The 15,726-nt window shown below is 40.9% G+C and overlaps 1 protein-coding gene across 1 annotated transcript in view; it reads right to left on the bottom strand.

Annotated features, from left to right (window-relative positions):
* The window catches only part of GTF2F2 (general transcription factor IIF subunit 2), a 96,092-nt gene that overhangs the window by 38,049 nt on the left and 42,317 nt on the right, over positions 1 to 15,726 (bottom strand). Inside the window, exon 6 of the mRNA XM_074565185.1 lies at positions 13,708 to 13,789. Coding sequence (XP_074421286.1) covers positions 13,708 to 13,789 — 82 coding nt within the window. The remainder of the gene's footprint in view (positions 1 to 13,707; positions 13,790 to 15,726) is intronic.

Here is a 15,726-nt window from a genome sequence, read left to right as displayed (position 1 = left end):
TACAGATAATGTTCCCCTTTGTAACAGGTTTTGAACATAGGGCTTTCTTTAACCTCAGAAACAGCTCTAGTTAACTGTTGGAGAGCTAGGATCCTTTCTTTTCCTTCTTTCAGATATGAGACAGGAAATTTTAAAAATAAGCTCAGCAGCCAGAATGTGTGTCTCGTTGCTTCTAGCCCCAACTAAATGTACTTTTTGGTGTTGTTTTTTTTTTTTTATCAAAATGATTTCACAAGTGATTTTTTCACCTCCCTCTGCTTTTAAATCTGAAGCAGTTGCATTGTTGTGGTCATGATGGTCTAAGGATTAACAAGAGCCTGGGTTCATGAGAAGTGAAGCACTCGCGTTAGCCTATTTTTTTTTTTTTTATTTTTTTTTTTTTTTAACATTTGGATTCTTCATCTCAAAGCTGTTGTCACATTGCTAACTTATTCTAACCTGAGTGAACATGGTTCAACCAATTCTGCAGAAGGACAGAAGCCCATGTGTCTCCACCGTCTGCAGACTGGAATCACGAAGCCAGAGCCTTATGTTACTCCCAGACATGGACCCTGTAAAATCCCAAACTTCCCTATGTCTGTTAATGGGAGCACTGCACAAAGCCTCGGAATTGAACGCAGTCCAAGAGCAGAAGGAGCAGAGGAAAGCTCTTTGGTGAGCTGTTTCTTTTCCTAATTCATTACTATTTCTTCTTTATCTTCCTCCTTGGCAAGGCCTCAGTCAGCACTCAAGCGCATACACACAATCTGAGGGAACAGCAGGACAGTAATTCAAATTTGTATTACAAGTCGCAGGGTACAGTTCCTCCTGATTCTGCCACTAGCATTAAAATAGAGGTTAGCCAGATATTCCTGCAAAAATACTGAAATATTCAAAGACCTAACGCGGATACTTCATTGGCACTAACTTCGGTTAGGACCCAGTCTGTTCACACTTCTCTCAGTTACTGTTTCAGTGTGTCCAGGACCCACAAGATAGTGCTGTACCTGTTAATTTCTAGCAAGTCTTTTTGAACCTGCAGCAGAACAAATTCTGTGAAACGTCTGCCACGACAGCTGGACTAATACATTAATAAAGTTGGCAGTTTGCTATCACTGGCATTAGTTATTCATAAAATCAAATGTAAACTGTCAATAGAATACATTGTACGAGTTAAGCACAGAATTAAATTGCGTTATATTTTAAAACTGCTGGTTAAGATGACCCCTGGATAAACTCACTTGCAATTTCATCCAAGCCCTTTCTGGCCGCCCTTAACCCAGAAAATCTTTGACAGTGCTGGACGACACTAGGAGCACCCAGCACATGGAAAATCTGAGTGAGGAAACCGCGCTAGATGAGAGAGGGGAAAGAAAAAGTGGGGGATGGAAAAGAGAGACACAGAGAGAGCGAGCAAGTGAAAAAAAAAAAAAAATAAAACCAGTCTGTCCTCCAAAACATCGCAATTTCAGTAAGTCTTCTACCACTGCCTTCCTCCGCCTTTTAAGTGTAAGTTTACTTAACTGTGGTCTGTGCACACAGCAGTTTCTAAGTTTTTCAGAGATGGCCCAACTAGAAATGGCTTTAGATAACTACATTACAACACCTTAGTAAAGACAGTGGATCCCAAAGTTTAAAAAATGAAAGAATTTTGATAGGACAGGTGACATATATCCATATATACTGATACGATATACATGGATATCAATAGGATATTAATTCAGTTGTGCACAATCACTTTTAGTGCAGATCATTATCAGCATTTAGCTGCGTCACAAATTTGGGTGAAGGTGAGCACACTTCTGTTTTTTTTAATTGCTATTTCTATTTAATGGCTTTGCTATATCGATTACACTCTATTGGAAACTTCAATTTCAAATACCAGCATATAATCTCTCTCAATTTCACTTTATGCTACACCTTGCTTCCAAACTTGTGGCTTGCAAGCACCTGACATATGAGGTGCTGACAACTCTCAGGTGCCGCACCACGCATTTTACCTTTATGTTTGAACATTTCAGGCTTTTTGTGAAGCATTGGGGAAGCACGGAGCAGTCATCTGGAACAGTTGCCTCCAAGGGAAAACAAATCTTCACAACTCCTGTGCAACATGACATTTCTGCCTTTACTGCGTGGGCAGGAGTCAGTTCCTTGCCTTAGGCATGAAACCGATTGCCCAGCCTTATAGCCATGTATCAGTTTCATAGAATCACAGAATGGTTTGGGTTGGAAGGGTCCTTTATAGATCATATATAGTCCAACTCCCCTGTCATGGACAAGGACACCTTCCACTAGACCAGGCTGCTCAAAGCCCCATCCAGCCTGGCCTGGACCACTTCCAGGGATGGGGCATCCACAACTTCTCTGGGCAACCTGCTCCAGTGCCTCACCACCCTCATAGTGAAAAATTTCTTCCTTATGTCCAATCTAAACCTACCCATTTTTGGTTTAAAACTGTTGCCCCTTGTCCTGTCACTACAGGTCTTGGTATAAAGTCACTCTCCATCTTTCTTATAAGCCCCCGTCATCGTTTGGGCTCAGCTTTAAGTATTGAAAGGCCACAATAAGGTCTCCCTGGAGCCTTCTCTTCTCCAGGTTGAACAACCCCAACTCTCGCAGCTTGTCCTCACAGAAGAGGTGCTCCAGCCCTCTGATCACCTTCATGGCCCTCCTCTGGACCTGCTCCAACAGGTCCATGGCTTTCCTGTGCTGAGGGCTCCAGAACTGGACACAGTACTCCAGGTGGGGTCTCACAAAAGCAGAGCAGAGCGGGAGAATCACCTCCCTGGACCTGCTGGCCACAGTTCTTTTGATGCATCCCAGGATATGGTTGGCCTTCTTGGCTGCGAGCGCACATTGCCTGCTCACATCCATTTTTTCATCTACCAATATCCCCAAGTCCTCCACAGGACTGCTCTCAATCCCTTCATCCCCCAGCCTGTATTGATACTGGCGATTACCCTGACCCAGCTGCAGGACCTTGCATACTATTTTATATATATATATATATACACACACACACACACATATATATATACACACATGCTACAGAAAACAACCATATGATAGAAGAACAAACTCAAAATTGTAAACACTCATCCTAAACCTTAACTCGTACAGGTAGGTGTCAGAAAACTGCTCAGTTCTAGCTTTCTACCACGGGCAGCAGGAAGGGAAGGAACCAAGCAGTGGTGAGTCCGCAGCACCCCCATGCTTTCCTGTCAGGATACACCACAGCATTCAAGGTACAAGGTTAGCGCAGAAAAACCTTCTCATTCCAACCTCGGGTACGGATAAAGCACATGAGCCCTACAATGGTTTCACTGGGACACCATACTATACAACAAACATACTTACGGCCAGATCTGTAATACTGTCTCTACCAGTGCAGACGCATTTGTGTTAGGACCTGATGATGTTACTAGCTTAGCGTATAGTGCAAAATTTTCAGGAAAGATTGCAGATACTGAACTGACAAGGATTAAACCCCAGCCAAAACCACTAACTGTAAACAAAGGAGGCCACAGCTTAGCAGAAACATCATAACAGATCATAAAGAGAAACCCCAGGAACTGTATGACTATTGTCTACGAAGTTCACTTAAGAAATGTATTTCACTGAAAAGCACAAAGCAACTTGCAAATCTAAAACTGAATGCAGATTTAAAAGGAAGGAATACTTTCATGATTTGCACATCACTAGCACTGACATTTAAGTCACATTCTGTTGATAAAATCCCATTTCAAAGAGAAACCATCTTGTTCTCTCACAGTCATGTTGTCTCGAAATGGTAAGAGAATTAAAATAGCAGCACGTATTTCTCTTAAGGCCATAAGAAGATGTGTCCATATTTAAATGCAGGCATGGAAAACACAAAGAATTTGAAAACCATAGTTTCTATAGTATTGTTAAATTTGTGCATGCACATGAACATACATAAGAAATATTTTAGGCAGTGTCTTTGTATTCATTTCTGCTTCTTTCAAGCTGTGGAAAGTAACAGTCTGTAGAAGAGCTTTTGTGAAAAATATTGCTGAAAATGACTCGCACTTGATTTGAAATGTAAATAAAACCCCTAGGATTTTAAAGTTCCTTCACTGTATTTGCAATTTAAGTATAATTTGTTGGTCTCTGACACCGGCTGCCTCATTTTCTCTATCCAGATAATTCAAGGTGGGAAAGAGCGAGTTTAAGTATTCTAGATGACTGAAATTCAAAGGATTTTACATTTTATCTCTCTCTCAAAAAAAGCAACCTACTGCTCTTTTTCATTTTATGGTGTTCATTGGAATTCAACTCCCAAGACGTTTTAAAAATGTCCCAGACTCAGGCATTGGCAGGTGGCTGCACAATATCCTCTCTTTTGGAAAACACGTCAGGATTGTGTCCGAGTACTAACTGACGGTTGCAGTGCTTCAGTATCTTGTACGAATACCTGAGGTATTTAGAGAATGAAAGATTCTCCCATAGAATGTAATGTTGTGATTAATTTCTAAAGTTGGGATCTTTTCCACTGATAGAGGAGCACGGGAGATACCCTGTTTGCTTCCCCCCTGGTGTAGCTGTCCCCGTGGCACTCTAGGAGTTAAGCTCCCACTCTAGAAGTGAAGCTTGCCGTGTCTTGAGGAATTAAATCACCCACTGATCACAGAGAACCCCAGTTTGAGAAGCACTGAAGCCCTGCAGACAGACACTCCCACAAAAAAAGAACGAGAAATAGAGGACGAATGGTTTGTCAACTAAGAACTTGTTTGAACTTTGTGACATCCCAAGGAACAAGTGCTATTTGGATGGACACTTACATACCCTGTCACCCTTCAGGCTGTTGTTTTAGTGTCTTCTTGTTGTGTCAAGAATTTCAAAAATATTTTAATAAGCCAGGAAATCAATACGTCACCAACAGAGCTTGCCACCTGGCAATTCTAATCTTTGATTTTGCAGAAGGATAACTTCTAACTCTAATTGTATGATATCATACAATTTTTTGGAGCTCCTTGGCAGCAGAGTAACTGTTGGATGATACTAGTCTACTGATCTCTCACAAATTGCAAATATCATCAGTAGTATGTGAACAAAGTTGCTTAAAAATAGAAGATGTGCTGTGGTGCTGACATTCTACATATTGTGTAAATTTGAGCTCGTCAGCCTCATAGTTGCCAAAGCAGTTTTGCAGAACCCAGAACACCGGCAGTACTCAGCATGACTATAGCATCTGGCATGGTGGCTAGCATCTAGCAACCGTGAGCTTCAGTGAGCTCTGCTCTGCAACAGAGAAAACAAAGATTTACATCCAAACTCTGGCACCAATGTAAAAATGGCCTTTTGTATACCAGCTAGCTATCCCACCTTCCCTGACAGGGTCAAGCATGATGGTAAACGAAAAGAACAGAAGGTTAGTATGTCTAGTAACACAGGATAAGGCTCTTGAAAGGCTGAGAGACCTGGGCCTGTTTAGCCTGGAGAAGAGAAGATTGAGAGGGGAGCTCATCAATGCTTACAAATATCTAAAGGGTGGGTGTCAAGAGGATGGGGCCAGACTCACTTCAGCGGTGCCCAGCGATAGGACGAGGGGCAACGGGCACAAACTGGAACACAGAAAATACTATCTCAACATGAGGAAAAACTGCTTTACTTTGAGGGTGGCAGAGCACTGGAACAGGCTGCCCAGAGAGGTGGTGGAGTCTCCTTCTCTGGAGATATTTGAAACCCGCCTGGATGCGTTCCTGTCCAGCCTGCTCTAGAGGAACCTGCTTTGGCAGGGGGCTTGGACTAGATGATCTCCAAACCATTCGGATCATCTTCCAACCCCTACCGTTCTGTGATAAGTCATGACAGTTAAAACCACGTTCTCTTGCAGAGATTTTCACCAATTATAGTGTGCTTTCATACTACAGATGGAAAAGAGGATGAAAAGGAGGAATGGGTGCTGCCCTAGGAACAAGAAAGGATGTCCCTAAGTACTAAACAAGACCCTCATTGAAATCTGGAAAGCACCTTGGCAGAAGAGACATCTCTGTAATTATTGTAGCTCCGGTAGCAGTAAGGTAACAAGACCTCCAGCACTGTATGACGCCAAAGACTTTGGTTTCAAGAGAAGGAGTCTGTGCCACTGACATTTAGGTTTACTGGAAATACAAGCATCCAGAACTTCTGGTGCTGAGCACTGGTACTGAATAAGGCTTTCTTCAGCCTAAAGAAGCTGGCTATGACCGGAGCCTGAACATATTCCAGAGTGACTATTTTTAACCTCGTCCCTTTCAGCAGATAAAAAGGAAATGGATGCTTTTTGGCTAATTACCACAAAGGCAAACTAGGTATGTTCTTAAACGCAATGCCTCTGGTAGCAGGGGAAAAGGAGCAGTGTAAACAGCAGAAGAGGAACACTGCTTCATGAAATCTGCGTTAAAGAAACAGGACAATGGGAACTCTTCAATTACAGCTACTGATTTCCTTCTCCAGGGCATAAGGAAAAATCCACGCAATATTTGCCATAAACCTTTCTTAAATACACATCCTTAAGCATCTCTCTTTCGTTCTGAAAATGACCTTCATGCTAGGCTCCTCTCAACAATGCGCCTTTCCAAAAGGCGCAGGACGCATTCTGTATGACCACTATTAAGAGGCACAAGAGCATCCCAGCAGCATCTTATCATATGCTTTTAATTCCAGAGAAATGCAGGGGCGTCTGGACACAGTCCTGGGTAAGTGGCTCTAGGGGGGCCTGCTTGAGCACTGGGGTTGGACCAGATGACCTCCAGAGGTGCCTTCCCACCTCAGTCATTCTGTGGTTCTGTGCCTGTCCGCTGGAAATGATGATATTTAAAAGGTGGAAAGAAGGCAAATTTCATGCCATGCTGTAGCAAAGCCATTTTAATGTAAAACAAAAGGAGAATGGTAAGTCAGCCAACAAGGAAGCCAACTTTTTTCATCTTCTGTCTGCAGGCATTTGCAAAAGGAAAGTGACATCCAACGATCGGATCAACAGTCTCTCCCAAAATCTAAGAAAGTATCAGTTTTCTGTAACTAATACAATTCATAAACCAGAAAGTGTATTGCAAAAAAATAAGAAAATAAAAAAGAGGCAGGAAACATTCCTTTTTTTTTTTTTCCCTACTCCCCCTAAACTCCCAGTTTTGGGGCCAGTTTTGTTTAATATCTTTATCAATGATCTGGATGAGGGGATTGAGTGCACCCTCAGTAAGTTTGCAGATGACACCAAACTAGGTGGGAGTGTTGATCTGCTTGGGGGTAGGAAGGCTCTACAGAGGGACCTGGACAGGCTGGATCGATGGGCCAAGGCCAACTCTATGAGGTTTAATAAGGCCAAGGGCTGGGTCCTGCATTTCAGTCACAACAACCCCAGGCAACGCTACAGGCTTGGGGAAGAGTGGCTGGAAAGCTGCCCAGCAGAAAAGGACCTGGGGGTGCTGGTGGCTGGCCAGCTTAACATCAGCCAGCAGTGTGCCCAGGAAGGCCAACAGCATTCTGGCTTGTATCAGGAATAGCGTGGCCAGCAGGAGCAGGGAAGTGATGGTACCTCTGTACTCGGCACTGGTGAGGCCTCACCTCGAGTGCTGTGTTCAGTTCTGGGCCCCTCTGTACAAGAGAGACATTGAAGAGCTACCAAGACGGTGAGGGGTCTGGAGACCAGGTCATATGAGGGGAGGCTGAGGGAGCTGGGCATGTTTAGCTTGGAGAAGAGGAGGCTGAGGGGAGACCTCATTGCCCTCTACAACTACCTGAAAGGGGGTTGGAGAGAGGTGGGTGTTGGCCTCTTCTCCCAAGTGAATAATGACAGGACCAGAGGAAATGGTCTGAAGTTGCGGCAGGGGAGGTTTAGATTAGATATTAGGAAGAATTACTTTACTGAAAGAGTGGTCAGGCACTGGAACAGCCTGCCCAGGGAGGTGGTTGAGTCACCATCCCTAGAGGTGTTTAAGAAACGTCTAGATGTGGCACTTCAGGGCATGCTCTAGTGGCAGATATTGTAGGGGGGGGTGTTTGTGTGTGTATGGTTGGATTTGATGATCTCAAAGGTCTTTTCCAACCATGAAGATTCTATGATTCTATGATAAATTAGCCCAATTCACCTGGCTACCAGAAGCTGAAGACAACAATGGGGCAAAAAGGATATGGTAAACCTGCAGCTGGATGCAGAAGGTTAAGAGAAACATGATAAACATCTGCTGCGTTACTAACAGTAGGTTATTGCTTATTTATTAGCATTATTATAATGTCTGGAAACAGTGAGCAAAATTAGGTCCTTTTCATATCACTGAACAAAAAAGCATGGCAATATAAAAGACCTATTAAAATCCAGTGTAAGAACAGCAAAAGATGACAGACAAAATGGAAAGGACGAGAGACAGAGAAAAGAGCCTAAGATCACAAAGAAATATGGAGCAAACCAACAAAAGCAACTCTCCCGACCTCTGAAATGGGGAATAACCACTCCTCCTTGCTACTGAACTCATCTCACTTTAACCTTATTTTTCTTACTTGCTCCTCTCCATTACTCTATTCAAAAAACATGAAAAATGAACCAAAAATGGACAAAGAAACTTAAGTACTGGTGTGCTTGCTACTTCGCAGTCCAATTGTTCACAAGTAGAATGGTATTGGCTGGATTTGTAAAAACTGGTGGGTGTCCAAGGAACATAAGGGAAATATAAAATACATCTCTCAACAGAACCGCTTAACCCTTATGAACATGATTATTAGATAATTTTCTACAAATTGCACATTATTCTCGAGGAAAAAATGGGATTGGAAATATTTTAGCGTGTGGAAAAAAAGAAAATTTTTTGTACTTAATGATGTTTTACTCAAAACATCCTAGGGAACATCTTTTTGTACTATGATGAATTTTACTTCAAGACAAAGAAATTGATTTTCAGTACTTGAAAAATCAAGTCTGCATTGACTGACAGGCAGATGCAACCTCAGCTTCGTGTAAAAATGGTCTCCCACTTCAAACAAACTCAACAGCATTTGTGCAGCATGTCAGCTTTTGTGAAAATTGCATGAATATACTCATACGTATTTATTTTGAAAGGGAATTCATAGCCAACTAAGCATATCTACAAGAATATACATGAAGTGGCATGCTGGTCAAATTATTCATTTTCTTTTGCTAGTAGTGAGTATTTGGGAAAAAAAAAATGGTATAATCCTCATTTTCAGCAATATACTGAACTGTCAGTCAGTCAATACTCTCACAGTATTTTAGAGAAGATGAGCAACTCGTCTGTACTAATTAAATTTCACTTGCTTGGCCTAGACCACCAAGTGTCAGGACTCTGTCTGGTGGCTTCTGTAATATGGTTGTAAAAGAAATGTGACTCTTCAAACGTGGAAGTTCATTAATTATTCTAGAACATTTTGCAACCCATTTCTCCTAAAAGCCTACCATGCATGTTTCTCCCAGTAGCTTTTTCTAAGGACGTTCATCACACTCTCTGTAGAAAACTCTTGAAAGAAAAAGCAAGAAGATATAAAAAAATTTTTGCAGCCTTGTAACAAGCTGCCACATTGGCAACTACCATTTTCACTAACGATACTTCGAGATGTATTTTTAAGTTACTTAAGAGAATTATAGGGATTACCAGCCTCACTGCAGTGTTAAATGTCAGCTCTTCTAGGCTTTCTGTAATCCTAGGACTCCTTTTTTTACTTTATTTTTTTTTTTATTTGGCGTACAGTTTGGGAGAGGTCAGTAATTCAGATTATGTACAGTTGAATCAGAGTCTCCTAAAATCCATTTTGAAAGCCAACCAGCATTTCACGGGCACATTTGAAGCGCCCTGATTTTATCCCAGTTTTTACCTGCCATCCACTACTACTGCTGGGGAAGTGCTATCAAACACAAAAGCGCTATCATCAACCGCCTCAGATGCACTTTGCATGTGCCTCCAAAACCTCCTCTGAGACCCGAGAACCTGATGCCCAGCCACCCTGTTGCGAATGTTCTTTTCTCTTCTCAACTTTTGCTCAAAAAGAAATGTAGTTTGAGATGCATTAAAGTTATTTTTGAAAATAATAATAACAATAATAATAATTGTTTTCTGTGAGGAAATGGAGAAAGAGAAGTAAAAAGAAATGCAAAAGGGGGACTGAGAAAACACTGGGGAAGAAGAGCTGTGGTCAGAGGGAAGAACAGAACAGACACGAAGACCAGTGCAAGGATGGAAATAGGTAATTTGGCAGAGAGAATATGAGATGGGGTGCATGGCAGTCGCCCATTTTCTCTCTTTTGTGCACAGCAAAAGCCCTTCAGGAGTATCAAAATCTTATTCTCATCTCCTTTCAAGTCACTTGGAGCCTCAGGGGATCCTCAATGTTTAGGGGGACTCCTCTCTCCCTGTGTCCTGTCCTTCCCAGCACAGACTAGCCTCTTGTAGGACCTCTCTCTTTGAGAAGCCATTAACTCCAAGACAATTAAGCACTGGGACCATGGAATGAAGGTAATGAAAATCAAAGACAGGCAAAATTAAGGGACAGATAATGCCTTCTTATGGCACAAAACTGACTGCTTTCTGATGAAGAAAATAATCTAATTTGAGTGGACCATCTGGGGTGGATGTGAAGCCCACCTAGGGCATCCTGGAAGAAGGAAAAGGCCACCTAACTAAGGTGACATGTATGGCGGGGGCACAAGACCGGTGCAAACATAGCATGCACCATACAATGCACCTTGCGTGTAACCCTGTGATACACACCCTCTGCTACTACAGTTCACATGCCACCGTCTTCCTGTGTCCTACAGGCTTGACGGAGCAAGAAAGAAAATATCAACCAGAAAGACTAAGGGGGAAAGGAACAGAATCTTCTGTGACTACCACACAGTAGAACTGTCCACAGTTGGGAACAGAGTCTGCCTGGCTTTTTTTTTTTTACCACGCAGTCCAAATATTTTTAAGTGAGACCACGAGATCCACTCCCACAAGACACAAATTAGAACAGGTGCTTGGAAACCACATATTATTTTCCAGATAGCTGCAACAGCATCACCAGTGGTAACTGCGAATGTATAACTAATCATTAAGGCATTACAAAGAATAAATCCATTGTTAATAAAAAATTTTCTAGGAAATTCAATAGCATGAAGCTTTATTAGTGCAGAATAGCATGCGTTTCATGGCACTTGTTCCCCTTCTAGAACTTGAATTTCAGGAAAATGGAAAAAAAAAAAAATCTACTAACAACAAAGCTTCCAAAATGTAAAATACCAAGTGAAGGTCACACAACCTTTGTTTTACCTTTCTGACTAGTCATCCCTAGACACACATTTGTACCTTGTATTCAAAGTGTTCTGAACATCAGCCATTTACACCCTTCCCGTAATCAAATCAAAGGTCGCTCCTTGGGGAAAAAACCCTTCTTTCCACCCGCTCCGTTCGACAATGCTTTCACCCATGCGTGTCACCAAACTGTATGCTTTCATTACCCATCCTTAAACCCACATGTCACACACATCTCCCACCTACAGAGCAGCATAGAATCAAATGCCACGCCACGCACCCATCAGCTGATTTCCTTGACCCAGATACAGAGGGTAAAATAGAGGGGATCCATATCTGCATTTAATACCAGGGAGGTATATAATCCCCTTTGGTCACTGCCGGCTTTCAGAAAACAAATGATTGCAGTTATTGGAGCATGCAGCTTAACTTCATTTTCTAGATCTTCAAAGTTTGAAGCAACTGCATTTATCTTTCAATTTTATTTCCCTCCCGACTCAATTTACTATTGTAGCACTTAAAGCCTACACAACAGACTTGCTGTTTTATCAATATTATCAATTCCACCTTTGGAGAGTCTCTCTCATGTAAAGCACAATAGTAAATAGCAAAGTGAATACAAATGGTTTAATATAACACAGTCCTAGAACTTATGTGGTTTATCTTCAATGCTGTCACTTTTTTAAAGCACAAATACAGACTGCAGCATGTTGAGGGTGGGAGAGAGTAAAGGCAGTGGAAAGTTAGATCCTACTACTCAAATACCAGAGACGGTATTTGGACATAAACCAATTTCTTCTGAGGCTGTGACTGCTAGATCTGCTAAATCTCATGCTGATTCCCACCAGATAAGATTTTTTTTTTTAAACTTTTTGGTAAAAGGCAGAAAAAAAAAAAAATCTTTAACAACATGGAAAGTTAGAAACTAGGCATACACAGCCTGACAATTTTTCTACAGGGAAGAAAAAACAACAGCACCATCAGTTTTCAGCTGCCAGCGCTTCCAAACACAAAACCGGCCTTCATGTTCGTATCCCTGTTGCTCGTATAGGAGTTGAACATGACAAAATCAAAGACCAGGAGGGGCTGCATGCAGGCATGCGTGACAAAATAGAATGCTGAAAAATTCAAAGTTTGGGTAGTATGTCATTAAAGCTATCAGTTTTGTTTTGGTCTCCTGCTGTGGCCTTACCAGAAGCAGCTTATCTGATCAACTAATAGAAGACAGTGTACAAAATTCAAAAAAGCACTTGGATCAGGCAACCTGTGATTAAAACAATTATGAAGCAAATACACCCCACAGACTATATTCATATATATTTAAAATTGCCGGATTGAAATGAGTCCTTTTCTAGTAACATTACATTCGCTTCATACTCCATTTCACACTGATGACAAAAGTCATGACAGTAATCACAGAACACAGTCTGAGATGAAGTAGTTCACTGTACATGAGCAAACTTCTGGTACTGGTTTGCCACCAGCTAGAACATAAAGTCTCACTGTTAAATGAACACAACAGGGAAATACTGGAGCAGTTTAGATGACAGAGGAGGTTAATAAAACATAAGATACTGTAAATCAGAAAACAGATCACAAATTGGGGAAAAACATCACTTTGTCTTTTCTGCATTTCTTTTGACGATTCTAAAACTAGTCATGGACCAGTCTCTTCCTGAAATTTCCTGCTTTGCATTTCTCTATTTACAAAACTCACAATATGAAAGGGTGATTTAATTAAAACTCACCTGCTTAAAATATATAAATATGTATCTAATATAATGCAAAATTCAATTCCGAATCTGATTTATTACTAGAGAACATCATCAAGTTAATTCTCCATATGATATATGGATCACATGGTAAATTCTAGATGCATCGTATTAAATTTTCAAAAGTCACTGAATGATTCAGTTAAAAGTATGTCTTGTGGTTTCCATGCCACTTCTGACATTTTCAGCCATTATCTTTTCTGGCAAGCATGCTAGTTTAGGTCTAGCACTTCTCCCTGAACTCTTTCTTATTTTGGGCATTTTAAATATCTTTTCAGAGGTGCTCTTCGTCTAGCACGGCACAGTATTAAGTGGAATTAAATTTGGACAATCCACACAGAAACACATGCTCAATAAGCGTACCCCGACCAGACCAACGTGAACCTTTAAGTCCTCAGGAAATTTAGCTTTAATCGCATCTGAATATAGCCATACATTCATACATTCAGGTATGAAGGGACACAATGTGTGCTCTAGTGAGAGCTTTGCACACGATGGAACACAGAAGTCTACATCGTCCCACCAGACAACACCAGAGGGAGGTACAAGGGTAGGGAAGGTACATTCCTTTCCTACAGTAAATCCACCCCAAAAGGAAGAACAGTTCCTATCCTGTACAAATCCTACATAAGAACATGGTAATCCATCCCTAGTAAGGCAATAATAAAAGCATCAAAGTCAGATATCACATATCCAGATAGACAGAGCATTCCTACCTTTTCAGTTTCATATAGTTTTCACTAGCTGCAGGTCTGCATTCAGCACGTTGCACCACTATTCCTTCCAAGGAAAGTTTATCTAGAATGAAAAAAGCAAAGCAAAACTGGACATTAAAATAAGATTCACCAACACGGTCTGCATTTGAATTATTTTTCACTAATTCAGCATTTAGTACATATAATGTAAATGTAAGTTCTAAAATCTCTACTATTTAGACACTGGAGAAAAAAGCAGGAAAAACATGCCTGCACAGCTGATACCCCTAGACATCCTTATTTTGCCATCAGATGGTTTACAATAAGAATGAAACACAAAGACCAAATTTTAAATAAGAGACAGTAACCGTGTGGTCCTCCTTTCCTAGACTGTTGCACTCAGCTTACCTAGGAACCGTCAGCTAGAAAAGTGCTTTGAATGCAGTCAATTACCATGAAAAAAAAAAATCTACAAAGAGAATCAGATCATCAAAGTATCCAAAATTAGTGGAAGATAAAATGAGAGCTAATTTTATTCCTATCCTCAGAAAAAGAGTAAGCTATTTTCATCGTATTACAATTAAAAAAAAAAACAGTTCACTAAAGGGATATAATGCAATAAAGTAATAATACTACATATGCTAACACTCGGGGAAATGACATGAAAACTTGCAGTTAGCAATCTAGGAGATCACATACTAAGTTTTAGTTAATACTGTGCTCTGTACATTCACCTCTGTAACAGAGTCACTTTGTAATCCGAAATGAACACCTTTCACCTAAAGCAACGAAGACTCACAGAGCAGCGCAATAGTCCCAGCCTACTCTGTAAAGGCGGAAAACCCTAAAAATTAGAAGCAACTTGACGTAGAAAGGAAGAGAGAATGATAGTGGGCAAATACCCGCTTCTCAACTATGAAGTTCTAGTATATGTAGTATGTAGGGGGGTGGGGTGGCAACTTAACCATCTCCTTTGGGCACGGCCAGTGCAATATCTATAAAGCGTACACCTCTTGCATAACCAAAAAGGATGAGTTTCTTAGCTTTAACGGCTTGATTAGCTCTTGCTATTTAAAATGCCCTTCCAACAGAGAGCCTTGTCTTGGTATTGGTGGAGGGCACTACACTGTCACCGTCACCTTCAGCTGGCAATGTCATAGAAGATAACAGAAACGCTTTTGATTGTATTGATGTCACGTAACACAAGGCACTCTGAGATGCCCCTGCTTTTTCCATTGCCTTATAGATTGAAATATTATTACATCTGGAAATCCAAGTCTGCTCTCCCTGAATAATACAGAGAGCGATTACTTTGACAGCATGTATTTTAAAATGATTTAATCTAAAATTTCTTGGTTTGATAGAAACTAAATCCTTGAAAGGAGTAAGAATGACATACTTTCCCAGGTACTTTTAAATGAAACAAAGAAAATTTCTATTAGAATGCTTCTGGTTTTACAGATTCTATGATTCCTAAGGTTTTATGGTCAGGAGAGACAACCTGGCAAATTTGCCTGACCTCCTGTGTATCAACAGACAGATAAATTTTACCTTCTTCTTTCCATACAGAACTTAGTAATTTATTTGTGGCTAAAGTGGTACTAATATTGCTGCTTAATTTCTCATATGAAATTGCCTTCAGCTTCTAGCAGTTCGTTCTTCTTATGACTTTCTATACTACGCTAGCTAAAGAGCCTTTTAGTACCTGGTGTTTTCTCCCTTTGAAATTACTTATACATTGTAATCAAGTCACGTCTCAATCATCTTTTCAATAAATGAAGTAATTCAAGCTCGTGCATTATCTCACCACAAGACATTTACGCCACACTTAAATAAGCTTTGGGTCTCTTATCAGCACCTTGTTCAATCTTGAAATGATGTTTTAAGAATATGGAGACCAAAAAATCGATGTAATACTATTGCACTGGTCCTACCAAAACCGTATATGGAGGTAAAATAACAGGTACAGGAGCTGGAATTTCTCTCACCTCGCTTCAGCCATCTCAAGGTTATTCAGCAGAATCTCTGAATTCAGCTGAG

This window comes from Larus michahellis, chromosome 1 (genome assembly GCF_964199755.1).
Source record: "Larus michahellis chromosome 1, bLarMic1.1, whole genome shotgun sequence".
NCBI classification, from domain to species: Eukaryota; Metazoa; Chordata; class Aves; order Charadriiformes; family Laridae; genus Larus; species Larus michahellis.
This window is presented reverse-complemented; position numbering and strand designations above follow the sequence as displayed.